This window comes from Cebus imitator, unplaced genomic scaffold, assembly GCF_001604975.1.
Source record: "Cebus imitator isolate Cc_AM_T3 unplaced genomic scaffold, Cebus_imitator-1.0 Scaffold4, whole genome shotgun sequence".
NCBI classification, from domain to species: domain Eukaryota; kingdom Metazoa; phylum Chordata; class Mammalia; order Primates; family Cebidae; genus Cebus; species Cebus imitator.
Window position 1 is genome coordinate 5,283,531 of NW_016107319.1, and position 19,551 is coordinate 5,303,081.

A 19,551-nucleotide genomic window follows, 5' to 3' on the forward strand; every position below is an offset into this window, starting at 1 on the left:
TTAAGAAAAGCTTTTTTTATGAAAGAAAGAAAAACAAGCATATGCAAAAATATGCTTAGGAGGAACAGAGACAAAGCAGGGAGTACAGGAAAGCTTAATTTAATTTTACGTATTTATTTTTTGAAAGGAGTCTCACTCTGTTGCCTAGTCTGCAGTGCAGTGGTGTGATCTCGGCTCACTGCAACCTCTCCCTCCCAGGTTTAAGCGATTCTCCTGCCTCAGCCTCCCAAGTGGCTGTGACTACAGACATACACAACCACGCTTGGCTATTTTTTGTATTTTTAGTAGAGATGGGGTTTCGTCATGTTGGCCAGGCTGGTCTCAACTCAAGTGATCCGCCCACCTCTCCCTCCCAAAGTTCTGGGATTACAGGCATGAGCCACCACTCCTGGCCTGGAAATCTTCATTTTATAATGGTAATTAATAGCCTTCGATTGAAAACGATAAATCAGAGACAAGAAAGAGTCATGGAAATTAAAAATTTGATAAATAAAATGAAATATTTAACATTAGGGTTGGAAGATGAAGTTAAGGAAATCTCAGAGCATAGAGCAAAAGGACAAAAATGTGAAAAATAAAAGACATGGAAATCAGAACAATACAAGAGGTTTAATACATAACAAACAGAAGCTCCAAAAAGTTAAAAAAGGAGAAAAAAAAAGAGAGAAATTACCAAAGAAATAATCTAAGAACACATCCAAGATGTTAAGGGCGCACAATTCCAGATTTTTTTTAAAAAAAGTGCATAGTACTAGATACAGTGAATGAAAAAGAGCGACACCAAGGTGTATCATTATGAAATTTCAGGGATAAAGAAGATTTAAAATGTTATCAGAGTGAAAAAACAGGTTACACACATAGGGTGAGGAATCCAAATGGCCCTGGAATTAATAGTCAGAAAGTCAGAGGACCATGAAGAAATGCCTTTAAAATTCTGATTGAATGTGTTTTCTAAACTATAATTCTAGCTGGGCACAGTGGCTCATGCCTCTGATCCCAGCATTTTGGGAGGTGGAGGCAGGTGGATCACCTGCGGTCAGGTGTTTGAGACCAGCCTGGCCAACATGGTAAAACCTGTTTTTACTAAAAATACAAAAGAAGCCAGGTGAGGTGGCTCATGCCTGTAATCCCAGTACTTTGGGAGGCTGAGACGGGCAGATCGTGAGGTCAGGTGTTCAAGACCAGCCTGACCAACATGGTGAAACCCCAACTCTACTAAAAATATAAAAATTAGCCAGGTGTGTTGACATGCACCTGTAGTCCCAGCTACTCAGGAGACTGAGGCAGAAGAATTGCTTGAACCCAGGAGGCAGAGGTTGCAGTAAGCCAAGATTGCGCCACTGCACTCCAGCCTGGGTGCAATATTAGTATATATTCCTTGTAAGCATATATTGTTTTAAAGTGTGAATTAAAAGTCTTCCATTGGCCAGGCGCAGTGGCTCACGCCTATAATCCCAGCACTTTGGGAGGCCAAGGCGGGCAGATCACGTGGTCAAGAGATCCAGACGATCCTGGCCAACATGGTGCAACCCAGTCTCTACTAAAAATACAAAAATTAGCTTGGCGTGGTGGTGCGTGCCTGTAGTCCCAGCTACTAAGGAGGCTGAGGCAGGAGAATTGCTTGAACCCAGGAGGCGGAGGTGGCAGTGAGCCGAGTGTGCCACTGCACTCCAGCCTGGGTAACAGAGCAAGACTGTCTTAAAAACACAGAAAAAAAAAAAAAAAAAAAAAAAAAAAAAAAAAAAAAAAAAAAAGAAAGAAAACCTTATAATTCTACATCAGGTAAACTATTAATCAAATATAAAGATAAAGACTTTCTAAAAAATTGCTTCCATAGAAACAATCTCCCATTTACCCCATTTACCCTTTTGTAAGAAACTATGAGGACTTCTGCCAGTTTGAGGGAGTAATTCAAGAAAGAAGTGGGATCAAGAAAACAGACGACACAACACAGAAGGGTGGTGAAACGTTCCAAGAACGATGGTGAAAGACAATTGCAAGACTTCCATTAAGCAGCAGACCAAGAAAACTGCAGGACAGAAGTGGACAGAAGCAGCAGGGCAGAGAACTTTGGGAGAGGAGGAAAGAAGGCGGGAGGGAGAGAGGGAAAAGGGAATCAAATATAAGAACAACTGGGGAGGAAGGCAGCAAACCACACTGCCATGTGTGTACCTATGCAACAATCTTGCATGTTCTTCACATGTACCCCCAAAACCTAACATGCAATAATAAAAAAAAAGAACAACTATATTATTTGATGAGTTTGATCATATTGAATGTTTTACAGGATCAGAAAAATTTAAGCATGGATCGAAGGTAGGTGCAGAGACAATAAGCACCCCCGCACACTGCCCCCGGTCCCAAAGGGTAATCATAAATTCCAAGGAAAACAAAAAGCTATACAAGTAAGGAACAGAATCATACTATACTACATGGCTAAACTGTGAAGCACTATGCAAAAATTAGTCATGTAAACATGGACTACCTTTTTAAAATCATGATTTGTAATATAGCTAGTAACACGGAGAGGATGGGAGAAAGACAAAGAGAGACTGAGTGTGAGTGGGGTTGTGTATGCTTGTGAGGAGGCAGTGTAAGTAGCTGAATCCCCCCATCTTCTAGAGAATTGAATTCAAAACTTGAGAAACGCAATTTATGGAGATAAATGAAAAGACAACGTACTGCATGGAAGTGGTTGCCTCTGGCAAGCAGAAAGTAAGAATGGCATTCGTGAAGCAGGGGACTCCTGTTTCTCATCAAAGGCCCCACAGCAGCATTTGACTTTCTGAACTGTGCGTGTGGATTACTTGGATAAGGTAAACAATATATATATATCGAAGAAACTGAACAAAGGGCTTCTAGGTTCTTAAAGTTAAGGAAAATGTATCTTCCAAGAGATTTCCACGATGGCTATGAATATTGCAGCTCTGTTCTTTCTCTGGAGATTTTATGACTAAAAGCTTGTAATAATATACCACACAGAGCGTTCCACAAATTCTGGTAAAATAAAATGGAAAAACACTCTGTAAAATATGAGCACGTGTACTCATTATGATGCATACCGCCACACGTGGAAAACATACGTGTAAAGAATAAAGTAGTAGAGTCATCTATGATGTATCTAGTCCTAAGATTGCAATTACGAAAAACTAACATCACAGTTTGAAAATGATTTGCTTTCTGCTCTTCCCCACAGGAATTATTCTTGGGCTCTAGGCTGGCCTGTGACTGTCCTTGACCAGCAAGCAGTCTGCTTTTCGTTTACTTCTTTCATAGTTGCTCCATTGTTTTTTGTTTGTCAGACACAGGGATTGCAGTTGCCTTCCCAGCAATGTCACTGTTGTTCTGCTGGTTCAAGATAACTACCTCCTATCAAAGGATTCTTTCTAGACTTGCCTTTTAGCTCTTCTATTTGATCTCAAAAGCGGCTCTGTGTTATTTGTGCTAATGCTTTCTCCGCTGGAGCTGATAATCAACTGTAATCATATTTTGGACCCAAACTTTGATAATCGCCATCAAATGTTTTACTGAACTTCCTTATGTTTACGACACAGTGCTAATAATCAGCTAAAGTGTGTGTGTAAGAGAGAAAGAGAGAAGAGAGAGAGATCCGGCCCTTAAGAAACAATAGGATTAGGAAGAAAAAAACCAGCAGAAGTGACCAAAGTAGTTCTATTTCATAACAAAAACACATATTAAAAAATTGGAGAACATATATATTTCAAATAGCTAGAAGCGAGGATTTGAAATGTTCCCATTGAATAGAAATAATAAATACTCAGGCGGTTGTGGTGGTTCACGCCTGTAATCCCAGCACTATGGGAAGCTAAGACAGGAAGATCGCTTGAGTTCAGGAGTTGGAGACTAGCCAGGCCAACATAGCGAGACCTTGTCTCTACTGAAAATTAAAAAAAAAAAATTAGCCAGGTATGGTGGCGCACGCCTGTGGTCCCAGCTGTTCGGGGTATGAGATGGGAGGATGGCTTGAGCCCAGGTGTTCAAAGCTGCAGTGAGCTATGATAGTGCCACGATGCTCCGGTCTGGGCGGCAAAGCCAGACCCTGTCTCAGAAAAAGAAAAAAAGAAAGAAAGAATAAATACAATACCCTGACTTGATCATTAAATACCCTGACTTGGTCACTACATATTCTGAGCCCGTAACATAATGTCACATGTACCCCATAAATATGTGTAAATGTTATGTATTAGTTTTTTAAAAGTGAAACTGTTAAGAAGAAAATTAGAGACAATCCGGTTTAGTCCATGATGAATAGAAGTTCTAGAAGGAAAAAAAAAAAAAAAAAGTAAAGGGAATAAAGAAATAATATAAAAACATATCTCAGAGAAGATTCAAAAACTTATAATAGTAAAAAATGTTATTGACACTTTCATTGTCACTAATTTAGCTGAAGTTTTATAGGAATTAGAACATGGTCAAGGGGTGAGGAGAGAGACTGGAAAAGAGATTGAGTGTAGGAGACAGGTTTTAGGACTACTCACTAAAGCAGAAATTCACAACTAACATATGGCAGTGAATAGCCACCAATGACATTGCCTCAATCCAACTGGCAAATCAATTCAACTCAGAATTAAAAAAAAAAAAAAAAACGAATTAGAGAAGGGTAAACTTTTTTTAAATAGGGAGTTTCCCTTCCTTAAAAAAGTATTTTCCCACATGGTAGAATTAATACACATGTATGATAGAAAGTTTAGAAAATTCAGTTAAATATAAAGAGGAAAACAATAATCACTCATAATTTTTCCACCCAGAAAGAAATATCATTCCTAATATTTTAGTTATTCAGTATTTTTCCATACATATTAAAAGTCACAATTTGGACTGTAACATATAAACTGTTTTGTGATCTATTTTATTCATATTATAAGCATTTTCATATGATTAGTCATTCATTAATATCATGAATGTCATGTACATTATTTTTCCAAAATGCTTATTTTGGATCAAATTTTTCACTATCATAAGTAACACCATGAGCATACTGTTTGTTCAATCACCTGACGAAAAAGAATAATATGTAAATTTTGAGGAATGGAATTACCAGATAAAACACATTCAAAACTTTGAAATATTTTTTGTTTCTATTTTTGTTTCCTTCTTTTTTGAAATATCCAGGAAGTGAGTGCATTTCTATTCATTTCTGAGAGAGAGAGCATTTTGTACGAGTGCTCCAAATAAGTAAACATCTGTAGAAGACAATTTTCTTGAAATAAATGTGCGTAAAAGGCTTTGCTGCTCAAATCGTTCATTAAAACGAAGTGTTGATCATGGTCATTGTGATCAACAAAGAATAAAGAGTATTTTCTCTAGCAATAGCAGAAAACGAAACTGAACTAAACCTACGTATGATTATATTTTATACCGCACCTGTAATTCGTGTTAGTATTTGTGGAATGGACCCAAATATAATGTAATGAACTATTCTGAAAGCTATGTAAATACTGCTTCACAATCAGATAAAAACATGAAATAAATGGTATGTTTGCAGAAAGATATTCACATGTTTATATATGTATTTTAAAGCTCGTTTCAAACAGTGGTGAGTTAATATTTCATTAAAAAGCATGCTTTTACCTGATGAGTTTTTGAGAGGTTAAGAAGTGATTATTCTAATAAGGCCTCACAAAGGAATATTCCGTCCACCCTGAAAATACCTCGTGAGATGGAAGAAGAGAGGAGGAGCATACAGATTTAACCCAGAAAGTCATCACTTCGCTTCTTCACCCGACTGAGTTCTTTCAAAACATGACCTCTGCAGCTACCAGTGTCAGTGACTCATAGTTAGGCAAGCATAAGGACCTGAAAGAAGTCCCCTTAAAATTCATATTCCTGCAAAGACAGGAACTTTGTCCCAAGCTAGCACATTTCGAAAGACATTTAGTGGAGGTGAGGGTGGGTGCATCATTGCACCCACATGTCTGCAGAGCCTGTGAACTAAAATTAATTATTCATCTCTGGTCTGGCTTGAAGGAAATGCTTTACTGTAGTTAGTGTAAAAATAGCGAATGTATAGCACATTTATATTAACAACAGACCATCTGACAGCTTGTGATCTCATAAACCTTCTGACACGCCTGGGCTACCACAAACATCCATGTATATTGCCTATATTTTTGCCTGCTTCAGAACTTATTCTGGAAGTGTATAAAATGCTGTATTTCCCCAATGGTATATATGCTTAATGCAACCAAGACAATGCATCCAAATTCACATTTCAATGATATTTTTCTACCAGCTACTGATTGCAGTCGATGTAAATGAAGTTGTACTTTTATTTATCCAGACAGAATCTTTAGAGCTGGCTGGCATGTGCAGACAAGAAGCCACTGTGAGGTTTGAGGGTTGTAAGGCTGAGAAGGACAAGAATGAAGCCACATAGCTCAGGCCTGTCTCTGCAGGCCAGCACCACCTCCAGCCCTGCAGCTCCATCAAGCTTGAGGTTTCGGGGTGGGGTGGGGCACTCCAGGAGCTACAAGATGCAAACAACCAAGTGAGGCAAGATCTGCCTGTGTTATTTCCCAGTGCTTCTAAAGCACCCAATTGTGGACACATATCTGAGCACTAGTTAGAACCTGTTTAGACATGAGGGCCTCTAAAGCAAAGACTTTTCTGCAAATTCTCCAAGTAAAATGCCTATGTCTGCATCCGGGAAGAACTGAGGCCCAGCACAGAAACTGGCAGTAAGAGGATCTCTCTTGAATTCATCCATGTGGGGCAGGTGGAGTTGCTCTAATGGACATTTCCCCACTCTTTCCTTCAGGGTAGAAAAAGTGTTCCATTTAAGGAGCTTTGGCTGTTTGCCACTGGTCAGGATGAAGAGAGTGAAATGCTTGTCAATGACTACTCGCTTCCCAACTGGTTGCTGCCCATTTTTTACCATGCATACTGAGTGCCCGACTTCCCATGAAGGAGGACAGTGGGAAAGTGGAGACTTTATTTTAATACAGCATTAAGATATATTCACCATCAAATTTTCCGGAAATAGAGCTGAATGAATTGAGAGGTTTCATTGCACTCCCAAGTACGGGGATTGAACCAGCTTCTAACTGTTGCCAGTCTGGCAGCAAGTGTTTAAACATTATAAGGGCCTACAAAAATCTACCCTCCACTTCACTGTGAAAATACAGAAAGTTCTCCTATGTTTGAACATCCAGAAGCCAAATTTCCCATTATTCATAATTCAGTAAGACAGCTGAAGGCTGCTCAGGACCTTATAAAACTATTGTAGATAGCCCTGAATGTCCCCCACTTCCTACCACCCAGAGCCTAGGATTACGTGAGCTGGAAGAGAAGCCACAGAGGTAGTGCCACGTTTGGTGGGGTGACTTCTGTAACTTCCCTCCCTCGGAGTGAGAATTTTATGTAATTCTTATCTGCAGTTGGGAATAAAAGAAATTTGATGATCCCTAGGCATTGAAATACAAAAAAGTTTATCATGCCACCCTTTTCCATCTCTTAGGAGAAATGGAAAAAGAACCCTCCAAATCTGGCCACTGCCTACAGAAGTGTAAAGAGGTTTTCTGCAGGCAATCAGACCCCACTACAGCGGAAGCTTGCGGAGCGTCACACATTGACAGTCTGAAATGCACCACCAGAACTGCTGGAAGTGTGTCTCAGTTTCACACTTACCTGACCGTGGGATGGAAGTGCAGCGTAAGCCATGGGCTGATTCATCACTCCTTTGTGCTTCATGAGAAGCATGCGTTTCTGGTCTTCGCTCAGGTGTGCCCTGGGGGCCTGGAGCTGTGGAGGTGGTGCCGGCTGCTGTTGCTGCTGCTGCTGCTGCTGTTGCTGCTGCTGCTGCTGCTGCTGCTGCTGCTGCTGCTGCTGCTGCTGGATGTACGGCATCAAGGGGTTTTTGTTGGGGTTGGCCATTGGTGGTGTCATCCTCTGACTCAAGTCTGCATTGAAATGGGTCAGGGGTTTAGTGTTGCCATAAGTAAGAATATTGTGCTGTTTGTTTAAGGAGTTTGCACCCAAGTTATTTGGCTGCTGATTGATCATAGTCATGTGGTTCTGAGGGAGGTAGTTATTCATTGCTGTCTTCTGCAGGTTGTTTGCCATTGGAGGCACTATAGGGTTTTGGTTGTTAAAGGCTTGGGGGTACATCATTGGGCTATTTGGTTTTTCTGCAGTAAAAGCTGCCCCATATGGACTAGAGGGAGGGCCTAAGGGAGACCAATTTGAAGTCTGATTTGAGTGCTGCTGCTGCTGCTGCTGCTGCTGCTGCTGCTTCTGTTGCATGAGTTTGGCCCTTTGTTGCTGCTGTGCAGCCATCTGTTTGAGCTGCTCTGCTGGAGACATGTCGGAGTTGGGCACAGCCACAGGCCCTGGCGCTGAACCGGCCACTGTCACTGCTGCCGGATTCAGGAGATAACCATTTCCAGGCCGAGGTGGAGCTTGGCCTGGAGTGTGGGCTTGGTTTGGAGTTTGAGGGGACTGGACAGCACAATTTGCTGGTGAGCTGGTGGGGTTTGGAGCTGCGGGAGTGCTGGCAACAGAAGGTAAACTCGTGGCCGTGGAGACAGTAGAAAAGGGAGGACCAGAAGAAGAAGGCCTTGCCTGGGGAGATCCCATGGAGACATGTGCGAAGGGAGAGTGAGAGGGGTCGCTCTTCACGCTCGCACTCTCCTGGGAGAGAGGGGTCTCGGTTGCTGGCTGCGAGAATTCCGGCTCCTTCTTCTCTTCAAAGTCTTCGTTGAACAGGTCCTGTATGTCATCCTCAGGAACCGTGTTGGCCAATTCATCTATTAATTCTTGCCACTCCTGATCATTCAGATTAATGTCTGAGAACAACTTGTTCTGATTGGAAAGAGATGTTTCTGATGTGTCTATGCAAGTAGGGTCATCGAGAGGTTCTTGTTTGAGGTCTTTGCTCTGCAAGATGGTGAAGCTATCCTCCAGGTCACTGCAACCATTGACAGGAAGTTTAATCTCAGGGAGCCTCCCATTCTTACTTAGATCTTCTAGAAGCCCAGGAGTGTGAGTTCCACTGTTCTGCAAGGGCAAAGAAGGCTTCAGGTCAAGTTGGTGAAGAGGAGAAGCTGAAGGCAGTGGCATGTTATTGGGCAAATTGTTGATGGCTTCCATCCCCGCAGAAATGTCCTTTCGAATTCGTTTGCTAGTTGGAGAAAAATTCCCATCACAAGCACCATTCTGCTGGTCTCCATTAAGTGGTGATCGAGCTCCTTCCAACTTCCTTTTCACAGTCTCTTGTAGCTGGAAAAGAAACAGGAAAGAGGATGACTAAATCTCCAAGTCATATTTTACTCTTTAAGGATTGTGATGTGCATTGCTATGAACTAACTTTTAAGCGGTTTACGACACACAGGAAAGAAGTCATACTTACAATTTCGAAATCAGGCAACACTAACACTGCAGTTCAAAGTCTCTGGGAAAAGGTTTTATCTAAAAGCAGAACTCACAGGGCTAAGAGAAAACAAAAGATTGAAGGGTGGGAAACAGAAGAAAATGGATGCTTAAAGGCAATACTCCTGTCAACAGGGAAGAAAAATCTGTTACTATTTTCTTTCTTTTTTTGTTTTTGAGATGGAGTCTTGCTCTGTTGCCCAGGCTAGAGTGCAGTGGTGCTATTTTGGCTCACTGCGACCTCTGCTTCCCAGGTTCAAGCAATTCTCCTGCCTTAGCCTCCAGAGTAGCTAGGATTACAGACACATGCCACCATGCCTGGCTAATTTTTGTATTTTTAGTAGAGACAGGGTTTTACCATGTTGGCTAGGCTGGTCTCGAACTCCTGACCTCAAGTGATCAACCCGCCTCAGCCTTCCTAAGTGCTGGGATTACAGGTGTGAGCCACCATGAATGCTAGACATGAGACTTGGACCAAAATGTAACATACTTGAGAAAGACATTAGTAACTATCCTAAATTCTTGTCGCAACTTAAATGAGAACATCAAGGAATTAAATCAACATTTTAAAAAAATGCTAAATGATAAACTTCTAAGAATATGGAACTTAACACATGTACTAAATAGCATAGAATTGAAAATTAATGTTTAATGCAATCACAAACTTCCTGTAAATTCTTATGTGACCTCACCTTTCAGGACCTTTTGATTCAGTGGCTCACTCTTTTCTAAAAGCACGTTTCCACTGATTTCCACATTATACTCTTCTCAATTTCCTCCTTTTTCTCCACCAGCTCTTTCTCAATCACTTATGTAGTCTTTCTTTTTCCTAATGGATGGGATTCTTCAGTGTTTTGCCTTAAGCTGTTTTTCTCCTTCTGCTCACTCTACATTCTTGCTTAGGCAATTTCATCGATTACAAGAACTTCAGCTATCTTCTCTAGGTTGACACCCCTAATAAATGCTTATCTTTCCAGGCTCACAAAACTGGGCTACGTACATTGCTTTGGGGCCGTCAGTCTAGAGAAGATAGTTGAAGCAGGCTCATTGGATTTGGTGCTCAGCTCCACTCAATTCAATGTTCTTCTACTGAATATTTCATGGACATGCAAACCTCAACATGTCTCAACACTGAGCTTATTATCTTCGTTACCCAAACAAAATCCTCATCAGTGTTCCCCATCTCAGTATGTATCCATTTATTCAAGTCAGACACTTGAGCATTTTTCTAGAAACCTCTCATATCACCAATCACCAAGTCCTGTGGATTCCACCTCCAAAATATAACTCTAATGTGCCCCCTCACCTCCTTCCACTGTTCCTGTTACTATCCTTGGCTAGGATACCACTATGTCTTACTAGATTGTTGCAGCCATCTTCTAACTGGTCGTTTATGCTTTGCCTCCATTCATTTGCTCTTTTGTCTATGTTGGGGTTTTTTATTGTTGTTGTTGTTTTTGGGTTTTTTTTTTTTGAGACAGAGTCTTGCTCTTTTGCCAGGCTGGAGTGCAGTGGTGCAATCTCAGCCACTGCAACCTCTGCCTCCCAGGTTCAAGTGATCTTCCTGCCTCAGCCTCCTGAGTAGCTGGGACTACAGGCATGCGCCACTATGCCCAGCTAATGTTTGTATGTTTAGTAGAGACGGAGTTTCACCATGTTGGTCAGGATGGTCTTGATCTCTCGACCTCGTGATCTGCCCGCCTCGGCCTCCTAAAGTGCTGGGATTACAGGTGTGAGCCACCATGCTTGGCCCTTGTCTATGTTTGTATTCACTGTTTTGTGCTCCCTTAATCTACTCTTTATAATGCCACCTTTTCCAAAAGATAGAGTGCCTTTCTTGTCTATAACTCTGTAATGACTTCCACTGTCTTTAGGTTAAAGTCCAAACTGACTGTTGCCAAAACCACCTGCCTCCTGCTCATCTTTCCAGGCTCACCTTTTTGCCTCTCTATTCAGCATCTCCTCCCCTCTTCTCCCTTACTGTACATTTTCCATCAACTCCCTTGAAACTGTTTCAGTTCCTTAAAGGTGCTGATATTCTGGTTTCTCTTCAGAGCCTAGAATTCTTTCCCCTTTAAGGTGCTGATTCTCCTCCCGCCTCCAGGGCCTTGTCCATGTTGTTTTGTTTTCCTGGAACATCCTCCCCCTCCCTCTTTTCTTCCCCTGGTTAATAGCTGCTGTTTTTTTCAGGTCAGATCTTAGATTTCACTTACTCTAGGAAGTCTTCTCTTATACCTTCCCACCCCAGCGACGTTAGGTGCCTTCCTTGACCGACTACACTAGGTTGGATGTCCTGAAATAGGTCTTTCCAGGCAGTCTGTACTTCACTAGCATACCACAATCAAGAAATTGATGGCTATGTTACTTTTCATTAGAATATAAGTTACATGAAGGCAGGGATTCTTTATCATACTTTGGGGCAGTTGCTTAAGTGTCTGTGTGGTGAGCTCCAAGAAGGTTGGAACTGTGGCTGACGTGCTTACTGTGTATCCACAGGGCTGCACCCAGTCATCACGTTCATAGCAGTGGTTAATAAACAACTGCAAACTGAATGAACATCCTCTTGTCTAATTCGTAGGAGCTAAAAGAAGAGTTTGAATCTAAGCAGGAGGCTGCCCCATTGACCATAGGAATGCCTGCCTACATTCCTGTTCATGGGAATGACAGATCTCTTATCCTAGAGTATTATCCACTTAACTGGACTCATTTTAAAAGTCCAGTGAAGAAAAGCCTTGCTAACTCTATGGACTTATCAATTACAAACCTAACTCATCTGTCTGCTGCTTTCCTTTCTCCCAGAAAGGGCCAGTGCACGGGGCTGTGGTGGAAGAACTTGGCCTAGAGTAGCTACTGGGGAGATGCTTGCTGAGTGACAGAGCGGCGACTGGGCTGGGTTAAAAGGGGTTTCAGTAACTTTACACAGTTACAGGCAGAAGGCAGAATGACAGGGTAGGAGAGAGAAGGCACAGTGGTCTTTCCACTCAGGTACTCTCTTATTCTTGGCAAGGTGCTGTGTATTACAGAACCAATGCAAAAGAGGAGCAGGATTCCCTCTGCCCCGGACATCTGAACACTCACATGTGAAACTGCCAGGCTCCAGAGAGCCCCAAGGATAACAAAACCACGGTGGAGATGTGCTAAATTTCAAGAAATGTCTTTTTACTGCTAGGTGCTACTTTCTTAAGTAGATGATTATATTTGAAAAGTAAACAGAGTAGAAAGGGTCTTTGAGAAAAAATCCAGTCTAACCCTTGTTCCCAAATCTTGTATTTTTAATCGCAACATCAAACACAGCCCATAGTCATTGGGTGGACGCCCTCGAACTGCTGAACACAAGGCTCTTCCTAACTGAGATGCACTGGAATTTGACTAAAAAAAAAATACTGGCTCGACTCATCATATTACACAGAGACTGCTAGAAAATGATATTATTTATTGGACAAAGCAAGAAACCATGGTTTCGATCAGAAGTACGGAAGATACTTGAACATAACTCCAAACTTAGAATGGTCAAATATCACAGCGTCAGGGCCTAAAGGAAACAAGGCTTGGGGCTTTTGGTATCTCCTGGAGTGATGTTAACCTTCAAAGCATAAAGATTTGTCTTAACAATGAACTGACTCGATTTTAGAACGTCCAAGTCCATGACTCTGTTCCAGGTCATGTAATGAATGGAGCAGGACAGAGAAGTAAATGAAGCTGCTCTGTTTGTTTCTCTGTAAAATGGTGATGGTCAAGACCATAGAGCCAGGCAAGTCTGGCTGGGACCCCAAGTTTCACCTCTTACTGGCCAAGCGGGCAGCTGGGTGAGGCAGCACAGTGAGAATTCGAGAGACAGGAGCACTGGCTCTGGAGTTAGAATGCTTGAGTTCAAATCCAAGATCCCTACCTAAGAGCGAATACATATCAGTGTTGTCCGGTACTTCAGAAATGTTGGCTATGATACCTTTCATTAGAATATAAGTTACATGAAGGCAGGGATTCTTCCATTTTGTTTACTACTGGGTTTCCAGTAGTTCAGAGTAGACAATAAATACATGTTGAATAAATGAATCCTGGAAAACTTATGTAGCCTCTCCTAAGCCTTGGTGTCCTTATCTGCGAAGTGGGTCAATAATACGGAGCTCATAGAGTTACCATGAGTCAGAGGTTAAATGAAATCATGAAAGCACTTAGCCTCACACCTGATACCCAGTAAACACCCACTAAGGCTTAGCTTTACCATTTTCAAAATTCAGTGATACAAATAGTTACAACTGCCACTGAGAAGGAATGCTTCCTGGATCTTCAAAACACAAATAGGTAGAATATTTCTGTTCTCTAGCCAGCAAAACCCTAATGTTTCCCAAGCATCTGGTGTAGCTTTTTTAATATGAACAACAAAATCAGATTTGCAATTCAAGCCCAAGTCCAAGTGCTAATGCATGCATGTCCTAGATTGCAGAACAGCAGAGGCTAGATCGCTGAGGTTTGAATCAAATGCATTTTCAGCATGCCACCTGATTGGAGCCTCTGAGTGTTTCCTTTTCTCCAGGACCTAAAGTTCTCCACCACATGCTCCTTTAACCCAAATCTTGATTTATATGTTTCATGTATCTGCATTTTGGAATATAAGAAAGACACGATTGAAGATGCTGTGCTATGATATATGTTTTGTTAAGTCCAAAATAGCAGAGCAATCTTAGCATCCCTTCTGTCTGCCTCATCATCCTTTGTTATGTGGAAAGGTGGTCTGGGAGTCTAATTCTCTTTATGTTCCTCATGGGAGACAGAGGGAAATGGGGAGGGAGACACAGAACCAGCTATGTGGCTAAGAAGGCTAATTCACAAGTTCTCTGCTCAGAGAACATGGGAATGGCTGGCTGCACACAGGGAAATGTCCTCATGACCCTCTCCCCAGGACTTAGGGCAGAGTCTCATCCCAAATAGCTTTATCTTAGGAAGTCCCTTGCCCTTCTGCCTGGCAAAAGTCCGAAGCCTTTTAGTATGACTGCGCCCTTGTGGAAGAATCACAGAAACTCCTTCCTGAGCATCAGCCTCCTTGCTCTTGTATTACTATTATTACATATAAATGTTTTCTCCCATTAAGTGAAGCTGTGGTGCCAGGAGCTGAAATATGCTGTTCATCCAATGCCTATGACAATATGGGCTGCTATCATGTGTCAGTGACTCTGAAGGAAACAATTCCTCTTCCTAATGGCTCCAGTGCAAGTCCCTCATTTACAGTGCGGCTTGATGGCTTGTGTTTCTGTGAAACGTGTGTGTGTGTGTGTGTGTGTGTGTGTGTGTGTGTGTGTGGTGAGAGAGAGAGAGAGAGAGAAAGAGGGACAGTGAAACTGACAGACAGAGAGACAGAATGGGGAGTGGGATGTTTGTGCATTATGTCCAAACCAGTAGTAATAAGAATAACTGTGCCTTTGGAATTACAAAGAACTTTCACACAGAATCGTGTTTTATCTTCACCGCAAACCTGTGCGGTAGCCCATGTGCTGGCCAGATGGTTCTACAGGAAAAGGGGCAGTGTTTTGGAGGAGATGTGGTGGGTGAGGGTGCAGGATACCCACAGCAAGGAGGAGCATGGCTAAGGTTACCAGGCCTCTGCTGACATAGGGGCCCCCATTCCTAGCAGATTCTTGAGGTGTTCCATGGGCCAGAGTGTCCATAACAAAGAGGTCTTTTATTCCATTAGACATTTAGCAGTGCCAGCAAGTCAAAGAAACTCTTATTGCCCTGTCCCTGATTTTTGCATGCAGTTGGGCAGGATCAGAGACCTTGGCAATAAAGCTAGTGATGCTACTATTAATAATGAGGATAACCGATCTCTAATGTCCAACCAGTAATCCATCATATTTCTTCTTTCCTGCTCCCAGTGATTCTAAAAGGTCGGTTTTATTACAAACATCTTGCAGAGGCATCGTGGGTTAAGTAGCCTGTCTGAAATTACAGAACTCGGGGCTGGGCAGAAGATGGCTGAACCCAAGATTCAAATTCAAACTCAGGTCTGATTCCTCCATAAGCCACACCGCTCCCTCATCCAGGACTGGACGAAGCACAGTCATGCCCTCATCAATGGCATGGGCTTCTGATGCCAACTGTGATACACTCTCTCAGATCATGCTTTCAGGGATCTTCCTTGATTCAGCCTCTCCCCACCACTCATACCCAATTAAACCTCAAGAACTATCCATTCTATGAATTTTAGTCTCATCTTTTGCCCCCAATGCCACTACCTCATTCGGAGTCTCAACATTTCTCTCATGAATTTCTGCAGCAGCTCCTGATCAGCCTCAGTATTTCCACCTCCAACCCATTCTCTGCATCGTGGCTGTGGTTTTCTGTACACATTGTGAATCTGACCATGCCCGTTCTTCACTTTAAGCTTTTCTAAAGCTGTCCACCATCTTCAGCATCATTCAGGTCCGGCACACCTGGATCCTGATCCCACTAAACTCTCCAGGCTTAGCCATTACTTCTAATCTTCCCCCACTTACCCCGCAGCCCCACTCAACTCCAAACTTTCAGCTATACTTAATTATTTGCAGTTCCCAGGACACACTACGTTTGTTTTCTCTCTTTCTGAGCCTTTGCATATTTTACACTTACCCAGCTTCTTCACCTGACCAATTCTATGTGTCCTTCACAATTCAGTTTAGACATTACCTACTCTGCAGTTCTCTTGACAGCCATTACCTACAACTTCTGATGTTGGTTAAGAGACCCTCCATGTGCTCCCAGGACATTCTAATTCATATCACACTATAACTATTTTCCTTCATGGATGAACAAATGAATGCTAAAAAGAGCTCTCAAATAACCACAATGAGTTGATGTAATTGATCCCCAAAGCAGGCTCTTGAAAATGTTGGACTGTACAGTGTACTCAGAATAAACATGCTCTTTCTTTTGGTTAGTTTAAGATACTGAAAATGGACCATCTCCTTCTTAATATTTTTGAGGACTCTAAGGGTCCAGGGAATTCCTGATGAGAACTGCTAGAGAATGTATGAAGTGATCTGTGGAAAAGAATGGAAACTGAAATCCAGAGACTTTAAGTGACATTACCATGGTCACATGTTTTCACATTATGTGAACCCCAAATGCTGCATATTTTCAGACTTGAGTTTTAAATGTCCATACAAAGGCTTCAAGTCGTTCTCACCCACTATAACACCCTCTTTAACCAAAAGTGTGAGTGAGCTCCCTTGACCAGCTGGTAGAGACACAACTCTTTCCCAAGGCTTGAAGATGAGAGAGAGTCTTAGCTTGCAGATGCTATAACTAATTTAGAGGCTCAAAGAGAACATTTTGGTCATTTTGATCTGTTCTGGTCAAACTAGAAAATGATTCGCTAGAATCAATTTTCACATGCTTATTCTCTTTCCATTCTACCAGCAGATAATAAGCCTATGAACACATGGATGAATTTGACTTGCTTATTTAATGAATGACCCAGAATACTCATGTGTTAGATATTTTAATTAGTAGAATATAAATAGTGTACAAAACACTTCCAGAACTGTCTTCTAGATTTAAGTGACCTTAGAAAGGCTCTTGAGATTTATTTAGAGGTTTGATTTTCTTCAGTAATTTTCTAACTTTAATGTGACCTGAGAAGCTGTTAAAAATGCAGATTTCTTGGTCCCACCTCCATAGTTTCTGATTAAGTAGCCCACAACGGGGCCCAGATTGGGGCGCAAGATGAGGGCACAGGTATCTAAAGAAACTGAATAAAGACCTGATTCTTCTGGGGCAGCTGGTCTAGGATTCCCCGGCTTTTAGAAATCCTGTTCTGGATTATTAATTCTGTTGTACTCTGACACTGTGAGGTTGGTGGTGTGACTTTTTTAAACCCAATCTCACTCCAAAATGTTCCTGAGTTGCTTGGTGATGCTCTAGGGTTCTCATAAACAGAACTGAGAAATAGCACTCTTGATGGGGCTTTTGCAAGCCTCAGGGGATTCTCAATGCTGCAGAAGCTTGCTGGATTTCTAGAACACTTTTCATAAAAAATGTGTATTTTTAAAACATTTTGGGTTTCTCTGAGCTCAGTAATATCCTTGACCATTTCCTCCTCCACATTATATACTTCCCTTTACTTTCATTCAGTGAACTGAGGGGTGCTCTGTGTCTGTGTGCTGGGCTCTATGCCAGATGCCAAAGGCTCAACTCGCTCCCCAGAGCAAATCCCGTGCCAGAAAGTGACCACATGCCACACATGCGTTGACATATGTGCAGGGCAGAGTAACAGGAAAAGGAAAAGAAAAAGAAAAATCTTACTACAACTCCCGAAGCCTCCCTTGGCAACCTTATACACTCCTAACATGACTTTAAAGAGAAAACAACTTCACCCTCTATTGAGTAAATGAATTTGAATATGAATTTTAAAATTATGTATAGAATCTGTTTATATTACATATAATATTGCCGTAAGAGCCAAGTGTTCAAAACTTCTATTTTCGACCATCCCAGAATGTGGCTTCCCTGCACCTGGCCAGTGGGAAATGCTGGATCTCTAGAGGGGATGCCAGCCGTAAGCAGTTAAAAATCTCCTTTCTGAAATCCTCCAGGATGAAAAGGATCCTCTTTAAAGGGGCCTCCCTGCCTTAGCAGGCATCTGAAATAACAGCTGAAGAGCCCCAGAGGACTATGGGGGCACTGCAGAACCCCCAGCCCAGGGGGAGAGAACCACTCAAAACATTTTGAGGTACTTGGAGGTTATTTTTAGAAATGACCATGATCTTTCTTTCTGCCATGGGTCACATTTAAAACTCTATTCCCAAGATGTCTTGGAAGTACACAAGGCTGATGGTGCCTCTTTTCAATGTTTGGAACATGAATCCTCACCCAATTCCAGCTGTAAGTGCTAAAACAATATCCTTATTTGGTTATTCTTTAAATCTTTTTTGGGGGTCTGGCTGAATTTTTAGGTATTTTTTTTATCCTTTAATTATGCTTAAACATGTAATAAGTACCAGCTGAATGCACAACAACATATTGGAAATGGATCGTAAAACATCAGGAGTAGTAGCAGACAAATCCTTCCATATTTAAGTTCCAAGATCCCCTCAAATCTCCGAATTTGCAAATACATAAATGTTTGTACAGGCTCCTGGCTTTATCCCAATGGAATGAATAAATTATATTTTCATCACAAGTCACATGAATCCTGTGTACTCTTTGCATCTGAAGTTATAAAGTTTTTCACAAACTCTATACATGCACTTTAAACTGGTGTTAACAAAATTATCAACTATTCATTCAAAACAAGACTGTTATCTTTGCAAATGCTAAGGTCATATGATTTTCACATCTTCTCACATAGTTTTCAGTAGAAGGCTCTAAACGTCTAAGTTTTTATCAGAGAAGTTGACTTGCTGCTTACTAATGTTTCCGTATATTATTGTCAAACAATATTCTAATTGACGGAGAGCTAACCATGTGCCAGGCATTGAGCTAAGTGCTTTACACATCTTACCTCGATTAATCCTCACAATAACCTAATGGACAGGAATGGGTTCAGAGAGGACAAGTAATTTGTCCTAAGGCACACAGCATAGCCCTACTCAGTTGTGCCTGCCTCTCAAATCTATGTTCTCACCTACTTTGCTATTTTGCATCTCATGTCTTCTGTCCCAATCAAACTGTAGCAAACCTGCTTAGAAATTCTGAGAAAACGTTTTAGACACCTGTGTCATGATGCTCTGAAGGGGATGTGTTCATGTCTTTCAGTCAGATCTGGCTGATTCACAGAAAAGCCTTGTGCTTCCTCTACAAGGAAAGATGTCACTCTGTAAATTTAGCATGTGTTTGAGAAGAGGTGATAGCTGCAGCCCTGAAAACTTCAGAAGAGAGCAAATGTGTGCATCCCAGCGGTAGCTTCCTTCACTCGCTAGCCTTGTGCAGGAAAAGCTCCACTGAGACTGGTAGTTGCCCTCAGAATTCCACGGTCTGAACCCTGTACTGCCCTGTTGTTTCACATACATAAATACAAACACATATTGCATTACACTTATTTCTAAGGACAAGAAACAATATCCTTAGGAATATCTCCTGATAATCTCCTCCTAGAAGTCATGAATACATTTTCTATTCAAACATGCTTGTATACATGACCTTGCCCACAATCTGAAATTCCTAATGGGATTTTATTTAGAGCTGTAAAGA

General features: G+C 41.7%; 1 protein-coding gene across 1 annotated transcript in view; it reads right to left on the minus strand.

Annotated features, from left to right (window-relative positions):
- Positions 1 to 19,551, minus strand: part of LOC108308338 (mastermind-like protein 3) — a gene marked incomplete at its 3' end in the record, with an annotated part of 287,543 nt that overhangs the window by 2,700 nt on the left and 265,292 nt on the right. The window contains exon 2 of the mRNA XM_017534118.2: positions 7,648 to 9,237. Coding sequence (XP_017389607.2) covers positions 7,648 to 9,237 — 1,590 coding nt within the window. The remainder of the gene's footprint in view (positions 1 to 7,647; positions 9,238 to 19,551) is intronic.